General features: G+C 36.0%; 1 protein-coding gene across 1 annotated transcript; it reads right to left on the reverse strand.

Moving 5' to 3' along the window:
• Positions 1-1,995: 1,995 nt before the first annotated feature.
• LOC107781370 (myosin-6) lies at positions 1,996-22,274 on the reverse strand. Its single transcript, XM_016602062.2, has 39 exons — positions 21,843-22,274; positions 20,877-21,005; positions 20,561-20,704; positions 20,325-20,470; positions 20,085-20,244; positions 19,897-19,955; positions 19,624-19,783; positions 18,755-18,904; positions 18,528-18,664; positions 18,266-18,412; positions 18,035-18,136; positions 17,599-17,656; positions 17,416-17,517; positions 16,760-16,797; positions 16,321-16,447; positions 16,046-16,216; positions 15,809-15,940; positions 15,605-15,714; positions 15,472-15,532; positions 14,446-14,623; positions 14,148-14,353; positions 13,737-13,856; positions 12,596-12,694; positions 11,759-11,971; positions 11,512-11,651; positions 11,261-11,372; positions 11,124-11,168; positions 10,953-11,033; positions 10,689-10,859; positions 9,312-9,467; positions 8,974-9,165; positions 6,323-6,448; positions 6,136-6,206; positions 5,951-6,050; positions 5,797-5,853; positions 5,379-5,435; positions 5,096-5,176; positions 4,908-4,990; positions 1,996-2,501 (listed from the first exon to the last, which is right to left on the reverse strand). The coding sequence occupies exons 1-39, from the start codon at positions 21,843-21,845 to the stop codon at positions 2,387-2,389; spliced, it is 4,539 nt and encodes a 1,512-aa protein (XP_016457548.2). The 5' UTR covers positions 21,846-22,274; the 3' UTR covers positions 1,996-2,386.
• Positions 22,275-23,304: the final 1,030 nt, after the last annotated feature.

The raw sequence follows: 23,304 nt of genomic DNA on the forward strand, positions 1-23,304 counted from the left end.
TCTGGGGAGGGTAAGATGTACGCAGCCTTACCCCTACCCCTAGAAGGGTAGAGAGGCTGTTTTCAATAGACCCTCAGCTAGAGAACGACTGAAAAAGAAAGGGTAATTACAAGAAGTAGGAATAACAACAAGATGAAATAAGTTTGAATCTAAGAATGCAGTCAAACTCTAGGTAGTAATAGCCATCTATGGATAAACGATATCGTACTAACTCTAATGCTAGCGAACTGAGTAAGACAAAGAGAAACGCTCGCCTACGGACCTTCTACCTTAATCTTTGACCTCTTTAGGGCCATATCCTCGGTCAGCTCCAGTTGCGCTATATGTCTCGCCTAATAACCTCTCCCCAAGATTTCTTAGGCCTACCTCTACCCCTCCTGCTACCTACCGAGGCTAACCGCTCGCACCTCCTAACTGGGGCTTCTATACTTCTCCTCTTAACATGCCCGAACCATCTCAACCTCGTCTCCCGCATCTTATCCTCCACAGGGGCCACTCCCACCTTTTCCAATAACTTCATTCCTAATCTTATCCAACAGGGTATGCCCACACATCCACCTCAACATTCTCATCTCAGCTACTTTTAGCTTCTAGGTATGAGAGTTCTTGACCGGCCAACACTCTGCTCCATACAATATAGTCGGTCTAATTACAACCTTGTAGAACTTAACTTTAAGTCTCATCGGCACATTCTTATCACACAAGACACCGAAAGCGAATGAGATAGCAAATTATTGATTTGAAAAATCCTACGGTGGGCGTGGACTTAGTATTATCCAGGTGGACAGAGAGAATCTTTAAGTGACACCAAGTGCAAAGAAGAATGGTGGTGTGAATACCTTTAATGGGAAATGGACCAATTACAGGGTGTTTGGATAACTCAGTCAGGTGAAATGAATTCACAATTTGTCCTTTTCAGTTCCTTACAACTCCATCTTCCTTCCTCTAATTCTTTTTTTTAAACATACACAATATATATATATATATATATATATATATATATATATATATATATATATATATATATATATATATATATATATATAGATTGGCAACGAAATATATATTTTTAATTATTCTTAACTGATCGGGAAAATGTATAACTTACCCAACTCTTTTTCATTTCTCAATGCCTACTATATCCGTTGACTAGAGATTGGCTTAGTTTGTGCACATTGAACTGTCGACAACGTACTACTTATATCTTTGACTAGAAGAATGTCAATTTACCATATATATCTTCTTACCGCTTGAAAGAAAAGATGGTACTTTCCATTAATTTGTAGATCGAGTTAGGTCCTAGTTCAAAATTAGCCATGTTAACTTACTCTTTGCAATCAAATACTTTTATCTAGAGTAGGGTTTTAACAGAATTTAATTAGCATTGAGACGAGAACAGCTTAAGTTTTGAACTCGATTATCTTTATAATTTCTACGTTGTTTTCTTGAATTGTGGGTTGAAAAACTAGGAAGGTGGTCCAGTAAGTGTAGCAAATTAATATTAAGGTCCCAAAACCCTCATGGAGGAGTGTGGTTAGTTTTAATAAAAGCATGTGACACATCCTCATGGGGTACCAAAACGCCAAGTCTACAAAATGTTGTGTACTTTCTTGATTTTCAGATATACGTCAATTTTTTCATTAAATTATATTGCAAATTCAACTAAAACCTTGTCCTTTCCACCCAATGATTATGCGTGGTCTACCTTTTTTTTTTTGTTTTCTATTCGGTGTCGGTACCACATTGTACTAAACCCTTATTAAAGTGGAAGCATTTCGCACTAGAATTTTTTATCATTCTTAGCCCGAGACCTTTAATTAAGGGCGGAAGGATCTCATCCATCACATTGCAAAACCCTAGGTTGTTACCTTAATTTTTTAGTAGTATATGTTGAGCAATGATACAAAACATATAATCTACTTAACTAGCAAGGCTGAGAAATGAGTCATAATAACCAGAGAATAACGTCCTTACAAATAAAATTGCAACGCAATGTACAAAATCAACTTTGATATGATTTTCATAAGACAATAGATGAGTTCAATGTATGTTTCTGTTTCATTACATATATGAAATTTGGACAGAATACAAAACTTTTACACCCATCACTATTACCAACATACTTTGCCCCCTATTTTTTCCTAATAAAAGAATGCTGCTGCTCTTTGCACCAAAACGAATACAAAACTCCCACTACTTGCTGACTGAACCTTTATGCTATTGAAATTTTACAATTATAAACAAACAAACAAAAAATATTCTATATTGGGTAAAAAAATTGAAAAGGGAAAAAGAAGAATGAATATACAACAAATTGAATATATCCACCACCTAGGACATACAAATCTGTAACGAAAATGCACGAAACCCTCGAGGTTCCTAGGCCTCACTCGTGTAAAAATTGGAAGGCTGGATTCTCGAGAAGTTGTGTTGCAGCTTTAACATCTGCAAAATCCTTCACTTGAAGCGATTCCGAGACTTCGTCAATGGAGAATGGGATGCTGCATTCAAAGACATGTATTTGTTATAGCTAATGTTTTCACCTACTTCACATTGTTGCACTTGAAGTCTTAAGTTGTCTATATCATGTCCAATCCAACACTTAGAACACAAGGAATATAGTCATTAGAAACTACACACTGTTCTTAAGGAAAAGAACTTGTCACTAAATCTAAAATTGGTCATCTGGCAATTGTATCGATATATTTTTAAAAAGAGCAGTAACTTGTTGGTACTTAAAATTGATTTAACTCATATTTATTGGTACAAAATTTAGCCTTCATATTTCAGTATTGAGATTTTATCAAACATGAATCCCTGTTAGAATAAAAGGTCAAAGAAAAAGATTTACAAATAATTCCTTTTTTCAATTTATCCCTTGCAAAAACATCAATATAAATTTGAGCAAATTTCCTCCAATAAGGAGCTAGAGAAAGTCTCAAATAAGTTATGATACATTTGTTCTAGTATCAGTTAGAATACGTCTAAGAAAATGAATACAACGAGCAAGGAGGAAATTGATGAAAAATTGCATCACTATTATATAAGCCGACCTAAACTTATAAAATCAAAAGAAGACAACTAACAAAGTCTATGAACTTTCTGAATCTTCCCTTTTTTAACATGCCATTCTTTAAAGGTAATTAAACATTATTTATAGATCTGAATTAACTGAATGGAGAATACATTTTCCTAGGGACCCAGAGATAACTTAATAATAACTTGATACTTTATGTGATATAGGCACGGACGATGAGAAACCAGCTTGTTTACTATATTTTGCCCTACTTCGCCCTTTGACTTCTCATTTCTGGCATAGTTGTTTTTTTCCCTTTTCTTTTACAAGGTAAGGTAATGATTTCTGGCACAGTTTTACGTCCATATCTGAAAGAACTGAAATTTAATCTTATCCCCACACCTCGTATTAAAATAAACACACCCAATATTGGAAAAACACCTACATCTGCTCAAACTCAATACCTAGCGAAAAAATTGCCAGAAATCTATGCTTCCTTATTCAACCCATGGAAGAAGTTTAAAAAAAATAAGTAACATTGACATTTTTTTTCATATTTTTATTTTAATATAATTATAATACAAGGAACAAAAAGAGAAACTAGAGGATCATATGGAAGATAAAGAAACAGAAGAACTGACATTCTTAGTCAAAAAGAGAAAAGACAGATGTATGTAGAAGCGCTGAAAGATATCCTATTTTATAATAAGCAGAAAAAGAAAATGCAAGAACTTGCTTATGTACAAGGACAAGTACGGATCAGTAAACTAACATAAAGTGAATCTGCCAAATTTCAAATACAGAAAGTTATCTTTGACAATTAGAAGATAAGTTTAAAGAAGAAAATAGAAAGTCCCAGATAGTTTAGTAATAGAAGTTTAGAAAAGCTGTGTAAAGCACAATTTGTAAGTCAAATGAGTGGATGAGTTAATAAATTTTTCAACAGACGAAAGAAAACTTTTGCCATACACGTGATGGTGGTCGAGAAAATATAATGGCGACCACTGTAACACTTGCACCGATTTATTTGTTAGGGGAGCAAATAATTATACTCATGCTTTTAATTACACGGAATTTGAACGATTGAAACAGGTTGTCAAAATAATATCACTAGCCGCAGAATTTTCAAATAGGGATGATAACGAGGAAAAAAGTTTCATCGAATTATTGGAGAATAAGGGTTATTACCACCCCCAATAAACCAAAAAAACAGATTTAAGTTGGGCAATGTAACTCCACGCACTGCCACCCGTTTTTCCCCATCATATTTCCTCTTTCTTTTTCCAAGACGTGATTTTTATTTCATTTTTTACTTTTTTTCCCCGCCATCTTCTCCTCATCATCTTTCCACCGTAACCACCTATTGTTATTATTATTATCAAAAGATTTAAATCATCTTAACCCTTTATCTCTTTTATCATTATCAAAGGACCTAAATCATTTCATCAAGTTTTTGTTTGAAAATTTTGATGCTTTCTGCAGATTGAGTTGGCTGTGATGACAGGTATACTAAAAGATTTGAGCTGGTTGGGTGTTCGAATTTTATACAGAAAAGGAGGCAGCGTTTACTGGAAGTGGCTCTGACACTAGCTGAGGAAAAAGACGAATGACATTTGCCCAACTCTTGTTCGGAAAATATCGCTTTTGATGGAAAAATATAGTGTTCGACCAGAAAATATGGTATATTCGGGCCATAAGCGGTACTCTTTTGCGCTGTTTTTCACTCATGCGCCTCAAATTGAGTTAATACACCCTATTTGCCACATCAGCAAATAAGGGGGTAATAATTCACTTCTCACAAGTTTAGGGGGTCATAGGACCCCCTACAAACTTAAGGTTTGTAGTTGGCAAAAGAGGACAAATATTCACAACACAAAGGACAATCGCTTACCTTGAGTTATCATCCAATAGAAAAGAGTTGCTCTCGGCATTGTTTGAGTCCTCTGTCATTAACACCCTCATGCTTGATATGACCTGTAGTCAAGGAGAAGGGAATTTCTCAAAACATTCAATTATGCTCGTGCGAAAACACACTGTAGACTTCAATAAGAAAAAATTCATCACTATATCATATCTTACATCTGGGGAAACACTCCGTGTATTATAGTTGTCATCCCAATAGAGCGTACAGATTCTGTAAAGTTGCTGGACACTAAGAATCTGCAAAAGAAAGAAATTCAGAAAGAGTACATATGGTATTTTGTGTTAAACTCAAGTGGAGAATTTGACAAAGAACTCTTTCGATCTAAATGGCAAAATGGCAACAGGAAAAAATCCAATTTTAACTCTTATTTCAACATATGAATTTCGTGAGACAAGACTATTTACAGAGCTAATGCTGATTTGAGGAAGAGAGACTTACAGGACACAAGTCATTGGTGATCTCATCATAAGATATCCTATACTTCTGATGTATAACCTGCGGACAAGTAACAGGAAAAGGCAATTTTATCAGTTGTTCTTGCAATACATAAAAACAAACCGGAAAATTGATATCAATTCTGAGTTGCAATTTACATCTAAAAAAGTAGACATGAACAAATTCTAAAAAGGAAAAAATGAGGAATAATTATCTGGCAACAAACAAGTCATGACAGCTGCAATACCAAAGGAAACAACAAGAACTAGTGATTAGCTAAAACGCCTTGAGAAAACTTCAACAGCTAAGTCCGCCACTATACATTCAATTCTATAAAAAATGTCAGGGGAGTTTTGTTACAGAATTAACCATGCCCATGCTGGAAACTTTCATCGAACCACAATGAAAGAAATTAACATACCAAGAACCCAACAGCTTGTCTAATATGTTTGAGTTCATCCCAAGATGAACCTGCATACTGCAAGTAAAGAAAAAAAAGGAAATGAGTTCCATTTGTTTCAATAATATTGAGCCATGACTAGCAATGCGTAAAATTACAGACATGCGGAACTTACCTCTTCTTTTGCTTGGCAGCACCACAGCTCTAGCTCAGCTAAACCAGCTTTAACATACTCCCCATTACTGAATGTACAACACTCCCTTCGGAGAAGAAGACTGCAAATTGCAAATTTAGCTGAATAAGTATTTGACAACTAACATATAATAAAGACAAAAACTTAGAATACCAAAATTCCCTCACCTGTTAAAAAGTTGTACATTGATATAAGAGAAGGTCTGAGTAAATATCTTTTGAACAAGAATTGGAGGCACCTGAAAAACAAACAACAAAAATTAGTTTTAAAATTCGCATCCATAGACATATATAAACTGCAAGCATTAGCTTTTCTTGGAAATTTGGTAAAAGAAAAATGTTATGAGATCCATACGAAATTTTCTTTCAATGTACAGAGAAGAGAGTTGAGGCATTCAATAATCCGCTGCCAGTGATTTGTCGAAGAGTCTTTGCCAAAGGATCGCCCACTTCTCAAACTTCCTTTGGAAGTCCTTGGTGCCTGAATTTCAACATATTACTATTAGTATGTAGAAGGAAGGCTTCAATTGAAAATTTTAGTCCAACTCTGACTATAAAACTACACTAAAAACTTAAAGGGAATAGGAAAATCTAGTGCTAAATTCGAACAATCTCAAGAAACAACCACAAACGAGAAGAAGCAGATCTTTTACTTAATTTTTCTTATCGGTGTTTTACCTATTAACATATAAATGGAAAAGAATAGCTACTAGCCTAAAACTAGCTTCTCCAAAAGAGCGAGAATGATATGTATATGTACATTCTAGGCAACAAAATTTCAGTTCTTCACTCAGGTATGCAACTTAGATACTCGTTCCTCCACAACTCAATGTTCAACTGCACCGCTATCCTGATTGCGAGAGAAAGAAGGGACGGCGCTTTCATTTCTCACAGTAGGATCGATAGTCAGTAGCTCATTACTAGGAGAGGAGTTCCCGGGAGATCAGTGTTTTTGAGAGCGAGAAGCGCAAAAAAGCGACAGGGGCTCGCCTCGCTTCAGAAGCGAAGCGCATGCTTCATTGAAGTGAAGCGCAATTCTTAAAGAACATAAAGTAAACCTTGCAAAGAACAACAACCACCCAGTATAATCCCACTAGTGGGGTCTGGGGAGGGTAGTTTGTACGCAGACCTTACCCCTAACCTGGGGTAGAGAGGCTGTTTCCGATATACCCTCGGCTCCCTCCCTCCAAGAACTCCCCACCTTGCTCTTGGGGTGACTCGAACTCACAACCTCTTGGTTGGAAGTGGAGGGTGGTCACCACTAGAGCAACCCACTCTTGTCAAACCTTGCAAAGAGACAAACATAATGAAATAAACTGAAAATATAACATACATATATATAACTGAAATCAGCAACACCTTAATTAAATTAAATTTAACGACTGAAATCAGTAACATTTCAAATAAAAAGGAAAAAAAATGGATTTTTTTTACAATTATGTTTAATATACTAAAATCAGCAAAGCAGCAACATTTCAAAATATAATAATTAAGTTTATAAACTGAAATACACACAAAAATTAATAAATAAAGGCTAAATAAGAAGAATAAAAGGAAAAAAAGGACCGCTGCCTGCCCTAGCACTTAGCAGCAGTCGACGGGAAGAGTAAGAAAGAAGAGAAAAAAAGGAGAAGAAAAAGGAGAAGAAGAAAGAAGAAGAAATTACCTGGAGGCTGGACGGACTTCTAGAACCCTAGCAGCAGAAGCGTTGCTCGATGGAATAGAAGAAGAGAAGAAATGTCTTCACTTTGGGGTCTATGTTTTGTATAATATAAAAAAGACCCAATCTTTTTTTAAAAAAAAATTGACCCCTTTTGACTGAAGCGATCGCTTTTTCGCTTCTCGCTTCTGTGTCACGCTTCAGGTGTTGAAGCGATCGCTTTTGATGGTCGAGTCGCCTCAGCTTCAGAAAAGCGACGAGTTGTCGATTCGCTTCTCGCTTAAAGCAACGAAGCGATCGCTTTAAACACTGCGGGAGATAGCTCTGTTTCGTGCGCATTAGAAGAAATGAGTGCTTATCTTAGCACGCACTGAAGTGACTCACATAGTGATGCTAAGGGCCGCGAAACATTGAGTCCAACCCAGGCATTGCAAATGCAACTTAAGCTCATAAGTGGGTGTGGTAACAGATCATTTTATGTCAACATTCATCTCTCCTTCAGCAACTTGCATAGCCCTAGCTATACCTATGCACTGATAGCAACCTATAGTTTTATTATTTGCTAAGCAGAAATGGTTTTGCCTTAAAGGACCATTGACACGTTAGCAAGTCTGCTCCAACACCTCACAAACATTACCTTATCACCAAAGAAAAAAAGCAAGTCTGCTCAGCTTGTTCAATTCCTTTATCTTTACAAAATATTAAACACTATAACTTACAGCTAACAATCGTTATCTTTGGTGAGTTATAAATATTGTTGTACCAAATAACCTAAAATGTTATAAATACATGCATCTCCTTTCAGATGAACTATTTCTCAAGTCCAAGATAATCAAGTATTAAAAGCACAAGTATATAGGTTTTCTCATGATCAAATTCAAAGAGAATATTAATTGAATGCTTACAGGACTTGATATATCACACATAATCAATTTTTCATGAAATACATGTGATAAAGAAGGAAATAGGCATTATAATCTGTTCCCCTTTTCTCAGGAGAATGAAAAACCCTATACTGAGTGACAAGGGAAACAAAAACGGAAAAAAAACTTTCATGAATGTCGAGCTCCTAAAAACAAAAAAAATTCAGAGAATATCCTCTGTAGACTCTGACCTAATACCTCATGACGCATAATATTATGACTGTTATGAGCCATGATATCTGCTTATGAACGAAAACTGACTGAAAATCTTTAGATAAGAGTAAAATTTAGTGGAAAGGATTGGCAATTATGCATCAACCTCTAAGAGCATCCTGAACTCGCGGAAGTGGTAAGCCAATAAGGAAGAGCAGAAAGCTGTTACAAATGCAGTTAGTGAATTGCTGGGAGAATTTTTCAACAAACCTGGATGCATAAGGAAAGGAGTGATCCCAACTCCTTCTTCAAGTTATCCCTAATAATTCCATAAATCTTTTCAACATATGCTGTAAGCTGCTGCTTGAAAAGCAGAGCAGGGTATTTTGCTTCAACTTGGCGCACTACCAATGCAGCTGCAGCTGCAGCAAGATTGACTGCAGAAGGCGACGAACGAAATCCCTGAAAACAACACAGCACTATCAGCAGCTTGAAAAGACATGAGAGTCAAACTACTAAAGCTAAGTTCTATTACTCTTGACAGGACTAGATTACTAGAATCAAGCTTAAACAAGAAAGAGGTGAGGAAAATTCAAGAGCTTCAATACCATTGTCATTCTCCCAAATAGAGATGTCGGAGGTTGTGGTTTGCGGGTAGGAGTTGCACCAACTGCGCCACCTGATTTCAGACTTTTTTGGATTAAGAACAACAACGTTGAGGTATTTGACAGCCAATACGCCATGTGGTCGTTGCTTTCTTGATTCTGCAATCAGTAGATACTTTGTTATGCTTCAAGTGGTTCTAAATGCAGCATCAACCTTCAAAAATTTGACAAAGTAGGGCGGCACTCCTGTTTTCCCTGTACTCATGTCTCATGGATGAAGACTTACACCATTCAGCAGAAAGCGGAAACTGACAGATAAGTTTCTTATTCCACACTTTACTAATGATGGAAGTTACGTTGAAGTTACTAGAACACTGATATTCATTTTCCACGTTTCGGTAATGATTCAAGTTGCCTCTAAAACGAAACACCAAGTTAATCCTTAAATGTGGTGTATCAAGTTTATTTCATACAGAAAGATATCAAATCATAATTTGAATCGGGATTGAATGTCTAATAAATTTAAAATCTGGAAACTTCTACTTCCATATAGAATATTAAACAATTCTCCAGCTAAGTAAAACATAGAGATTCCTAAATCAAGAAGTATTTCACATTAAATTGTAATGACCTATAGTTGTTGATGATGGTTGGACGAGACAATATAAGCAGCTGACTAAAATATACTAGGCGAAAATATATTATTCAAAAGCTGCAGCTAAATCTTTCTGCAATTCTCCCGCTGAAATGCAGTTCTCATCTAGTTCAATATGCTATGATTTATAACTTCTTTTCCAACCTTCAAACCTTTATTGCTGTCTACGGGTCTCTGATTTCCAGGATCATCTCTAATGTAACACCTCCAGATAACTTTCAAAATGAAAAACTCAATTCCAGACAAGAATGATTAGAAACCTTCGTTATCCTGCTAAAATGTGAAGTTCATGAACTTATTCAAGAGAAATGTTGAGATACAGCTACTGACTCCACCAAAATCTGTTACGTTACTGTTGCTTGCGCATACATTACAGGTAAATAAGATGATGAAGGTCATATTGACTTCCCTCCACAAAGGTTTAAACTTTAAATAGGAATGCTATGTGCAGATTTTTTTCCTTTCCTAATCAATGCTGGTAGCAACTGCAAAATTGCTTTCTCTGTAACAATATTAAGATAACGTATATTCATCTCCAATATTTTTACTTAAATAAATGTATGTTTATCTCCAGGTCTGACCAGAACCAAGAAATCACTTTTTACTGCAGTCAGGCAACTATTGTCCAACGTTAGCGGATTCCTTGGTCCAAATCTTCAGTTTCTCAATATCCATGAAACATGTCCATGTCAATGTAAATATAATCTGCAACTACATGTACATACCTCAATGGCTGAACCAATCATCTGAATTAAACGATCAAACACACTGGTCCTCTCGGCTTCAAAGGATTTCCAATTGAGAAGGCATTTATAGATGGTAAAAGCTGCAACAGGCTTTCCTTGGCTGAACCCCACATCCTTCATCACACAGTCAATAAGTGCATCAACATCCTCCTGTAACAAGGTCAACAAAGACTCCAGTTGACAAAACTTTCTATATCAGAAATTAAGAAAAAGATAATATAAAGTATCCAGAGAAGCACATACATGCTGTCGATCAATAGGAGGTCTCCTCAACTTGCTGTCGGGGGTTTCATAATTTTTAGAAGGTGTGAAACTCGGTGCATCCTGCAAAAATCAGTCCTCGTAAGCAGTAATTAAGAGTTTGACACCATCCTGCAAGGGACGTAACTTAATGACTACAAAAGTGTGTCTTACATTAGTCCGGTTTTCATCATTGAGATGGTGTCCATTTTCAACTATCTGAAAATACAAAACATTGTCTCAAATTTGTTAACAGTATTTGTCAAAAGGAAAGAGAAAAATGAAAATGACGACTTTCCCCTGGTAAGTACCTTGGAAGCCGGACTAGGTGAATGATCTGAAACCCGCTTAGCAGGGGTTAACAGGGCCTGCTGCCGAAGAATCTGGTTCTCAGATTCCATGTCAAAAACTTTCTCCTCAAGCCTAACAGCCAAAAAAAAAAACAGTGATGAGTAATGAAAGTTAGCACTAGACCTAAATGTCAATACATGTGTTTGTACGACAATAAAACTTCTATACATTAATTCAATTCAAGCAACATATGCCAATAAATCCATTCAACCTTTGCATAGTAGTCTTCAACTGAACGATCTTGGACTCTGCCTCCATTGCTTGCTTCAACCGCTCCTCACTAAGTTTATTTGTTTCTTCATATTTTGTTTCTGTTTCACCAATCTTCTTTTCTAGAGAACTTACCATACTCTAATATTAAAAGAAAATAATTATCAGAACTTGAATGCCAAGCGGCTTCAGTTAATAAACATAGCAAGCAGCAATAGACATCTGGCTTTAATGTTTGGTTGACCTACCTTCAGGTTCTCATTTTCAATGCTAAGTTTGTTCATCAATTCATGGTCAATAACGGGGACTTCCTGTACAATAGGGATTTGCTCTGCTGCCCGTTTTGCATTTTCACGTTCTTTGACAAGCATTTCCTTGGTTTCTTTGAACTGAACTTGCAGCTCCTGAAAAGCAGATTGTAGTTTTGCATTTTCTTGTGTTTTTGCTTCTTCAAGATCCGCCTACAAAAACGGAATTTGAATAATAAGCTGTAAGGAAGAAACAAAATGATCACGTAACGATATAATGGTGGAGATGGGACAAGCTTATATTCTCACTAGCATTACTTCTATTCAGCATACACAAAAGTTGAAAGTTTTTGGCACATTTGCTGACATGCATCCTTTTCAAGCTAAGTAGCTTTCAACCAATGGGATACTGGATGTGATTCAATCACCCATAAACTACTGTTTCCAAATGATATAAAACAAAGACATCAAGAAAGTGACCCAAATCTCTCAAGGAGCTGAAGCAGTGCATTACTTACACCGAGTTCCTATATTCTTGTGCTTTAGTATTAGCTTCACCAAATACAATTATAGAGCTGCGTGTATCTATTCTAGTTCTAAACACTACCCACAAAATCCTTAACCTGATTAACATGCAACATTTGGTATTACTTTTTAAGGCAATTTTTGGTATTTTCTTCCCCGGTTTTTAATGGATCAATAAAGGCACCTACGAAGATTAAAGAAGATTGTTCTGGGACTTGCTTTAGAGAATGCATTGATCAAGGATATTGTGTCATGAAAAAACAAGTACCAAAATGTGGCTGAACAATTATCTATAGAATTTTATCTACTGACCCTCATGCGTTTCTCCAGCTGCAATCTCCAAGTTAATTCTTCAACTTGCTTCTCTAATTTATTCTTTGCAGCTTGCAGAGCCCCAGTCTCCCGTGCAGCCTGAATAGGGATAAGTAAGAATAGAACTCAGGTCAAAGGATAAATTGAATGTATCAACCGAACAAGAGTCATATTATTAGCAAGCATATTCGTATCTTTAACTATTTTCAGTTGAAGTGCACGATGCTCGGAGAATATGTATGGTTGACTTTCAATATGACTATGTTTAACACCAATCAAAAATTAAAAAAAAAAGGAATCATCTATAGATAACAACTAGTTGTTGAAGTACTATCACTGGAATATGGAATAAAATCAATTTGTACAGATGTATAAAGTACTGATTTAAATGATGTATTACGCTTTTGTTGAACAGGAACCTAGATGTCAACCCAGCAGTAGGGAAAAACAATATGCAACTTGAAGCTACGTATATTGATTTTTGCAGTCCAAGACTCCAAGTGGTTGCTAAAATAAGGCCTTAATTCTTAATATGAGCCTTATTTGTAGTCTTTGATTCAGTACTATGGATTGCAAGTTCATAGAGGTAGAGAACCATCTTAAATAACTTCTTTTATAGCGGTGGTGTTTGGTCCAGCTTGCATGCACCTCGACGAATCCACCGAGTACCTGCTACCTCCCACCAACACAGATACAGAGTAACTTTGCCTACCAAGACTTAGGCATATCGGAGGAATTCACCAAGTGTCGCCACTGTTTGAATTTGAACCTGGTTCCCAAGGTTGTTACCCCAATATTCAATCGCTATGCCACCCCTTTTGGGGTCTTTTTCTTTTGTCTTATTAAGTCACCCCCTTGGGACCTTTTAAAAAATTTATTTTAAGAATTGAACACTGATTCCCTTAAAGCAGTCACTCCCACTTCCTTGGCCAAAATCATGAAAGTAACTTTTCAATTCAAGAATTTGATGTCAGCACAAGAACCATTCACGATCAGTTTCTACAGGGTTCAAGCATACAGTAATATTATATACGAGTATCTGACAATTTTCAGGCAGCATATATAACCAAAATAAGACAGCTTTAGAGAGTGAAAAATTTGTCCAACAAAGATGATAAAGAGATGCAGAATGAGAAATTACCATCTTCAGTTTCTTCAGTTCCTTACGAGCAACTCTACCTCTCCAAGCACATTGAGTGGTAATTGCAGCTTTCTTGAGCTTCTTAAATTTCGAACATGCCAAGAACTTGCGACAATGGCTCTGGACATATAGTGTGAGGGTTCATAAAATTCAGCAGTAGCTTTTGAGATATGTTATTCAGTTGGAAAACTGTTGCGAATAGACTACATCTATTAAAGTAATCTATCTCAAATTTTAAAATGATTATCCTTCATTTAGCCCCAAGGTTTGGTTCAACCATTTACAGTCCTACCATAAACCTGAAGGTCATGAAATTGAACCCCGCTTATCCATAACCTTAGCCTAAGTTTACCGTTCTCCTGAAACAAGAAAGAAAAAGACAGATTTATCCTTCAGATATTGAAAGGTTACCTGAATAATAATTGCTGCTTTGTTCTGCCTTCTGAATCGAAGCTCATCGCGTGCAGCCATCCCCCGCAGTCCTGTCTGAATTGAAACAGCTGAGGACCACAACTCTTTGTAAGCCTTCCTAGAAAGATGCATGCGCACATTTGTCTGGATTCTAAGAGAAGCTGCTTCCCTCCGCAAGCTCTCATATACACGTCGAGCAAGTTCCCCTACAATAACCAAATGGAAACAATCAAATGACTGACATGATTCTTAATGTGCATCCTAAAGTACGAACCCGTGCATGCAGCAAATTAATTACCTCGGCACAGAGATTGTATCTGTATTGTTGACCGACGTAACAACGTAAAACTTCTCCGAGCCATGTAAGAACGAACTTTTCTCTGGATAATGCTGGCAGATCTCCCGAGCACCTCTGTCCTTCGACCATCCAGCTCCGCCATTTGACCAGCTCTTAGAAACACCTTCGTTTTACCAATCTACAAAACCAAATAAGGACCAATGAATGGCTTTCAAAACCTAGACGTGGCAGAAGTCTCACAAACGAAACTAGGACGAAGATTTTATATTCAAACCATATTAAATTGTGCTAATAAAAAGAACAAAAAAAACTCTGTGAAGACAATAAATACAGCATATTAAACTTGCAACTGAAGTGTGCAGCATCTTGAGCAGAAAAAACAGTATACACTAGGAGAAGAAAAACTCAAAAAGTGCATTTTAGCACTCAATGGTCAAGAAGAGGAAAATGGACTAAATTCAGGAGCCCACTTGAGATCAGCCAAATCCAGAAAGAGGTCAAACAAAGATTTTCTTATTATTATTTATTTGCCTATTTAGTTTTCAATCATTAGGTCAAAACAAGAAATTTGCAAATCTAAACAAGTTCAAAGCACATCCATGAGGAGTCAACCAACAAAAGAGACAAGAAAGAAGACCATATATGAAATAATTTGTCAAAAGCTATTACCCAACTAGTAATAGGGCAATGATAGGAAGAATAAGATAATGACATAGAAAAGATGGAAGACAAGCCACAAAGGTAAAAGCAATCAACTTATGATCTTCCAAACATTTGTATTATACTTTCTTTTAAATATGGCAATTAAGCATAACAATACAAAATGGGACACAACTCACTTGATATATCTTAGTGAATAAATGGTTACATGTGTACAAGTAAACGGCTACGTTCAGAAAGTTAACACATATTTACAGTAAATTCAAATGATTTTTGTGACATTCTGAAATAATACAAAAGATAGAGAAGTACATGCAAAAGTTTGACAGTATTTCATATCCCAATAAAGTAATTTCAAAAAATTACCTGGTAGCCTTCAAGTCCAACTTTCTCCAAGAGCCTTTTGCATGCAGCGACCTCGTCCGTACTGTCATGATTTGTTCAAACATATAAAATAAGAATCTGTTAACAATTTGAATTACAAAAAGTAATAACATACCTTCCATCTAAAACTTCAGGCGAAAGGATGCCAAAGCGATCCAGAAACTCATAGAATGGTTTCCGTGTAGGATATCCAGCCATGCTTATTCTAATTGCTTCCATCACTCCCTAGAATTAGAATTAGAATTAGAATTAGAATTAGAGTGAGTGCAAATCCAACTCACACAGGCACTAACAACAAGAAAATGCAATACTTGCTTACCCCACAGCGCAGCTGCTGCAGAACATTGTGATTCTCAAAGATAGCCGGCTTTAGCAGATTATTAGGCTTCACACATCGAATATAGTGGGGTTCTGTTGCACTTAATGTTTCAAGCAAAGATTGCAGTTGTTGCTGCAAAAATAGAACGAAACAAATCATGGTTCAACGTGCTCCCAGCCATAGCAAAGATGAGAGGGAAGAGCAAAAATGAGAAAAAAGAAAGTGCAATTCACGTGCCTTAAACCTTGTGCCAATTGAAGAGAATTTTGATTGTTTTGAGGATTCCTCATTTGATGTTGGAAACAACCCAGCTACAAAGGAACACGTTGAAGCACTCAGGAGCGCCTGGTGCTCAGCAATAACATAATCTTTGTTTTTCTCCAGAAACAACTCAGTTTGATACGTGACCTGGAGAAAATAACATGCATATAGTATCCATGTCGTGTGTTAATTAACAATTCTAAACAAGATATTAGAAATGGTATATATATCAAAAGAATCAAAAAACTTACATCACCAGCATAATGGCATATAGTGAAGTCAGAACGAGCCAACTTGGGCTTGCAAAACCGCTTATGGTTTTTGAAAGTTTGATAGAGCTTTTGAGCAAACGTGTCATGAGTAGATCTAGGAAACATGCTACAAACACGAAAAGAAAACATTGTGAGCATCCTAAGCAACCAAACAGGAGCATGAGTAGCGCATATAAGTGCGACAATTGTAAGTGAGAATGGATGATAAGGCTACAGTTATTTTTTGTGCACCCACAAGCTTCCTATATGTATAGAAGATTGGGTGTTGTTCATAGAAAACCACATCTTTTGTAAGGTTTTCTACTTTTTAGTATATTACTTGTATACAGGTGTGTTTCGCCCTTCATTAACAAAATTTATTACTTTATCAAAAACAAAAATGATAAGGCTACAAGAAAAACTTCAGCAAGTTACTTACCAAGCTTCATCAAGAAGTGCTATAATACCACCTGGTTTCTGAGCAATGGAAAAATTAAGATGTCACCAAAACAAGGAAAGAGGAAGTAATTAAGTGCTAGTCAAATGCAAATAAGAAAAAAAATAAACTGAATGAGAAAATGAAGGGCAAACGAAGTTATCTTATGTTCTATTATTAAGCAGATCTTTGATAAGGAAGAAAATAGAAGATGTTAGCCAGTTAGCTCATTAGATTAGCCGACGTAAATAACATGATTTTTGGTCTTCTACTACTAGAACATCTCTGTAGATTTTTATATTCTCTGCATAAGCCTTTTTGCTACCTGTTATTACTGCATATCAATGGAAAAATCATCTCTGAAGCTATTAAACCCTAAACCTGCAATAAGGAAACCCTTAACCCAAAAGGTTCTACGATCACAACATGTTAGCAAAACGAGTCTGAAAAACACTGCATCAGTAAATCCGACAAACGTTTGCAAAGAAAATAACATATCCCTAATGAAAGGCAAGTCACTGCCAAAAGAACTGCAGAGATTTTACATAGAGGAAAGCAGCAACTTTTCCTTTACTGACTCAACTGACTAGAAATATATTCTGGGACATTTGCAAGTAAAGGATTGTAAAACCTTATGCATCCAAAAACTCAGCACAAACCTTTTCTATCAGATCAAGTATATCTTGATTATCAATGAACTCAATGTAGCTCCAGTTAATTTCTTCTTTTGTATACTCTTCTTGTTCCATTTTGAAAACATGCTGCAAAAACATTGGTAGGTTTCATAAAGCTGTGCACAGGACAAAAAATTAGTGCGAAAAAGATAAGGAGACAGCCAGAACCTGATTGAAGTGCTGCTGAAGCTTCTCATTTGTTAAATTGATACAGAACTGTTCAAAGCTGCAGACCACAAAAATGATGCATTATACAAAAGGATATCCAAAACTACTCAGCTTTGAGATGCAAAAAAATTTCAGACACACTGGAGTTACCAAAATGTAACAAGATACTAAAGTGTGTGTCCTTAAACTTCCACGGATAAAGAAATCGAGAACAGTTAACTAACAACTAACAACGAGATCTTAAGTCCACGTTAAATGTGATCGATGAAAGTGATCAGATAAATACAATATAATTTCAATAAAATAAATGCGACCCTTGACACAATGTGAAGTACCATGCCACTTGATTGCTCGTGGAGATGTCAAGGGAATTCTTTAATAGTTCACTCCAAGAGACAACTCACGTACAATCCAACCAAAAGGCTGTGTAAAGCACCTGTTAGTCTTGAAACTCTCAAATCCATAGATATCCAGCACGCCAATCAAAGATTTAGAATTGGGATCTTGACCAATTGAACTATTAATCTTATCAACCAGCCTGCAAACAAAGGTTGAAGGGTATGAATAAACTGATAAATTTTTTTGTAGTAAGTAAAGAATACTACAAACAAATAAGATAACTGAACCTGTCACGTAATTCCTGTCCAGACACAAAACTAAATCTTACCAGTCAAACAATCTTGAGTACACAACTTTTGCAAGAGCGTCTCTACTGGTAAGTGCAGCTTCTGGATCCAGCCATTTGGTGATGGTTTCGTCACGAGTTACAATAACGCGTTTGCAAAGGGAATCCTCTAGAGCCTTTACGTCACACCTATGAGTAAAATATAAGTTTAGTGGCTACTATATATATATATATAAAAGAAATGCTTCAAACCAGTAAAAGAGAATAGTATGCATTGATTCAATGTTCATAATATACCACTTACATGAATAGCTCAGCAGCAGTTCTCAGATGAAACCAAGATTTCTCATCTTTGGGCACAGACGAGTCTATCTCTTTCCCCTTTGCAAATTCAATGTTCCCAAGATGGAGAATTGCTGCCACTACTCGAAATATTGCATCCTGGGAAGAATGCACAAGGCAACCAAGAAAGTATAAGGAAAATCTAGATTTAAGCATATTTTACTGTCACTAGTAATTTCCCAAAGATACCTGCTCTTCAGAGCTTATGCCAACAACATCCATTGCCCTTCTTGTAGCCAAGTACTCTTTGGAATCATCAATCTCATCTAGCTGAAAACAATTTGTCTGATTGAGGTAATGAAATGTCCTGGGATTGTCCAATTTGAACCTTTTAATGTCCTGAAAGTGGAGAAAATAAAAAAAGAAGTTTGGTAAACATGTTCATATGAAAGATTATTCCTCGATATGAACTAAGATATCAAAGAGAGAAGGACAAGGAGTTAAGCATACAGGCAAAGACATTGCAGAACCTGTACTAATTATGTTACTAAAACAGAGTATTGAATTAAACTTTTTATAAATGAATTGTAGAAATGCAAAGATGTTTTCCCTATATCAGCTACTCAAACTAAAGTATGGTACTATTTTTCTACTGTAAGGGGCAAAGCATACTCATGAGTCATGAGGGGCACAAATAACAAATATTGAAGCTGTCGGGTTACCTATCAAGAAAAAAATCGTAAGTTGTGTAGATTACACATCTTTTACCCTTCAATACTTACACTCTAAAGAAGATTTGGTGTTCAATGGAATAACCCACATTGGACTATTATTGAACTTCTGAAGCCAATCACAAAATATAAAATCAGCCAATAATATAATAAGCTTTCAGAGCAGAGAAAAATTTACAATGTTAAATCAGGTGCCATTAAGGAAAACAGTATAGGTGGCCTGTAAAAGCGAGAGTGCAACAGCGAATGAAAAAGTTGGTTGAATTTTCCAACAAAACATAAGAGGGAACTGAATATTCAAGCAGGTAACAATATAAAATACTGCGTGTTCGGGATGCTTATTTTTCCTAGAAATCCATCTAATGAAGTAAATAGTGGTTGCATTACCTCTGGGGGTGCAGCACAAATCATGTAGAAGCAATGATAATTTCTCTCAGGATCAGACACCTGGCAAACACGAGATCTTTCGAGTAAATACGTTCTGACAGCAGCTCCTGAAATCCTTCCCTTCTGGTCAAACTGGATCTCCACAAACTTACCAAAACGACTGCAATCGAAATTACAACCATGCGACAATTATTTCCAAAAAACAATCCAACCAGAGGTTACTATACACTTGTGTCCTCTGATCACTTAACAAACTGAAAAAATCTTTCCAACCTTGAGTTATTGTTTCTGACAGTTTTCGCATTACCAAATGCTTCCAGAACAGGATTAGACTGCAATATGCAAAAATGCAGCCACCGCGAAGATTAGATTAAGATTCAATGGCAACAGATGCTTCAAAAACAACAAATATCGACAATCAATTGTCCGCGCTCTAGGTACAACAGTGTAAGATTTATTACCTCCAGAACTTGCTGCTCGACTGATCTACTACCTTCAGCTGCAGCTCTCCCGCCCATGTAAGCAAGATAGCGCATGAGTTGCTTGGTGCTTTCTGTTTTACCAGCGCCACTCTCCCCACTAACCAATATTGACTGACTTACTCCTTCATTGATCATAAGTCTGCATCCACAGTAAATATATTTTTTAATGACAATTTCAAAATAGACTGATTGGTTCATAAAAAACAGAGAAGCACAGACCTGTATGCCGCATCTGCAACAGCATAAGGGTGAGGACTTAGCTCCCCAAAAGCTGCACCTTTATATTGGGACATCATATGTGTATCATATAAGTGAGGTAGCCTTCTAAAAGGATTGACAGCGATTAATATATTCCCTGTATATGTCTGAAATCATCATTTATTAGATTACTTCATTAAAGACAATTACACCGGAACACTAAAAGGAGAGATCTTATAAAATGACAAGAAACTCACATATATTTCATTAATATCATATCTAGCCTTTAAATTATGCAGGACTCCTGGTTCATGCAAATAAGCCAGCTTCGTCATATCATCGACACCAGATGGCGGAGCTTCAGCATCTTTGGCGTAGACATTAGAAAACTTAACAACAACCTGCCATATATTTCAGCAAGTAAATGAACGAGGTTCGTCATATTCCAGAACTCTGCTTGATTACCAATGTGTTAGAAAGAGTACACAAGATACAACTCAATGTCCTATTCGTTGGATGAACCTGCTCATCATTTACTTCTTTCCTACAATAAGATGCCATGTGCTCACTTACCGTTTTACCAGAAGTGCAGAGAACCTTTATGTCTGAACCATTAAGCTCCAAAACTTCCCCATCTATCCAGGCTACATCAGGATCCTCCACCCAAACAAGAGAACCAACCGGTAAACTAACAGAAGCAGCCTGCAAATACAACAATGTGGGGTTGCCCATTCAGAAATATGTATTATAGCCCATATCAATGGTTTATACTCTTTTATTCTGCCTAAAACTTATAAGCAAACTGAATACAACTCAGATTGAGGCTGCCACATAAAGGTCATGATTTGTTTATCATTTTATTATGCTGCAACTCAGCTCACTACTCACTCTCGTTGACCACTAAAAAGTTGCAGAAATACATGAGAGTACACCACGAAAACTAACTTAATTTACCAACTTTACTTTGAAAAGCATGACAGTAGCAGAAATTAAACATCAACCATGATCCCACCTCCAACCCGCTAAAACAACAAGTCAATAAACTACACAAATTGGAGAAGAAAAAAAAACACTAACATAGTACTTCAGCTTTACTAAACTCGTAGAGTCTTAAGAATTTCCTACCCAAAGCAGAAGCTTTGACAGTACTTAGTCAGCAATAGAAAAAGGCATAAATAAGTCTAATCACCATGACCAACTTGACCTAAAATTAATAATTCCACCTAAAAGAAAACGATACAAATTAAAAGAAAACAACATAGTCCCTTCAACATCAATAGACTTGTAGCAATATATTATTTTTCTCAACCAAAGCTGAAGTTTTTACAGTACTTAATTAGCAAAATAAAATGGCATAAACAAGTCTTAGTGAACATGACCAAATTGACCCAATGGCATAAAATAGCAATCACACAATCTACTAAGAATGAGGAATATCCTTTAAATCAAATAATCTGTTCAAAACAAACAATATATCAAGAATTGCAAATCAAACAATGCTGTACTGCAATAACAACAGAAGAAGAAATAATCTAATACCATATTTTTAAATGAGTCCAATCAGATCAGATTGTTGGGTAATTCAAAATCAGCTTCTGAATTCAAACAGATCAAGAAACCAGTGACTGAATAAACCCAAATCTGATTTTCTCCTCAAAATGATAAGTATAAAGCAAGACTCCACTTTTCTTCTATTGCACTCTGACTTCAACTTGACTCAAATTTGTTTCAACTTTTTCAAATCAAGATCTAGTGAGCAAATGAACTGGAAAAAAAAAACCTTTATTCTGTACCAATAACCAGTCCGATTTTTCGTGGAAAATTAAAGAAAAATCGGAGAGGTTTAAAGATTTCAAGAAAATGCTCTAACTGAAGAGCAAAGAATTGAGGCTTTGTTTTGAGTTTTTTGGTTTTTCGTCTTCTTTTCTTTTCTTTTCTTTTTCTTGCTTCTTTCACAAACCCACGTTGTTTGGGGTTTGGACTAAGTTATATTAATAAGTAAGTATTTTAATGACTTAATTGTAATTAAAGAGAGTAATAAGAATATCTGTTAAATGAACTGAATACCAAGTCTACCCTCCTAGATTCGCGTTATTACAGCGAGTACCCCAAACGAACAGGTCAGAAACGCGGACAAGATATTGTCCGTGGTCCCTACCGTTTAAAACGGCGCGGCGGTAATGTAACGAGGATATAGCGTTTGATTAGGTTATACGACATCGTGTAATGTTGTCAATTTATGTTGTGTCAAATTAGGGTAAAAATGGATTCCACTAGGTAATAAAGCAACAGTCAGTTTAGGGGAGTAGTAGTTAAGCTGTTTGCCACAGTAGGACTTCTGGTCAACTTATTACCCACAGCCCACAGGTAGGTGAAAGCAAAAAAGGGAAACCTATATACCTACTCTAATCAATTGGTCAACAGTGTCTTTTCTTTTTCTTTTCTTTTTCTATTTGTTTACCGAATTGGCCAAATTTTCAGGGTACTAAAAGTTTTTTTTTCTTTTTCAAAAAATATTATATTTTGAAGAGCTGAGGTATTTGACTTAATTTTTGAGGAAAAGAGTAAATATTTTTGAGTAATAGTAAAAGTTATTTTTTATTGTGAAAGAAAACCTTTAAAAAGTAGATTCACCTGAGAAATATAAGCATGTTATAAAATAAATACAGTAAAATAAAGACAAGTATAGAGAAAAACTGATATATTATTCAAACTTCAAACTTATGTACATAATGAACTCAATTCTTCTCTATTTATAGAAGAAAGGAAGTTGTTGTGTAAGTTGCTACTGTAAGTTGCTGTGTAAACTGCTGTGTAAGCTGCTACTCTAAGTTGTTGTATCAGATATAGATAATCTTCTATCATGGGTAATATTTATCCATAACGAATTACCGAAAGGATAAACTTCTTCAGGGGGCTTATTTCCAATAGAGTACTAAATAGATAAACATATTTACGGCGGAGTCTCATATGGATATGCTTCTTCAGGAAGCTTATTTAC

The sequence above is a fragment of the Nicotiana tabacum genome, chromosome 19 (assembly GCF_000715075.1).
Source record: "Nicotiana tabacum cultivar K326 chromosome 19, ASM71507v2, whole genome shotgun sequence".
Classification (NCBI taxonomy): domain Eukaryota; kingdom Viridiplantae; phylum Streptophyta; class Magnoliopsida; order Solanales; family Solanaceae; genus Nicotiana; species Nicotiana tabacum.

Coding starts and splice junctions, on each gene's coding strand:
- LOC107781370 (XM_016602062.2), bottom strand. Junction 16,217..16,320: donor TATGCCATTATGCTGGTGAT/GTAAGTTTTTTG, acceptor TATTTTCTCCAG/GTCACGTATCAAACTGAGTT. Junction 9,468..10,688: donor TGATTGGTTCAGCCATTGAG/GTATGTACATGT, acceptor TACTGATTGCAG/AATCAAGAAAGCAACGACCA.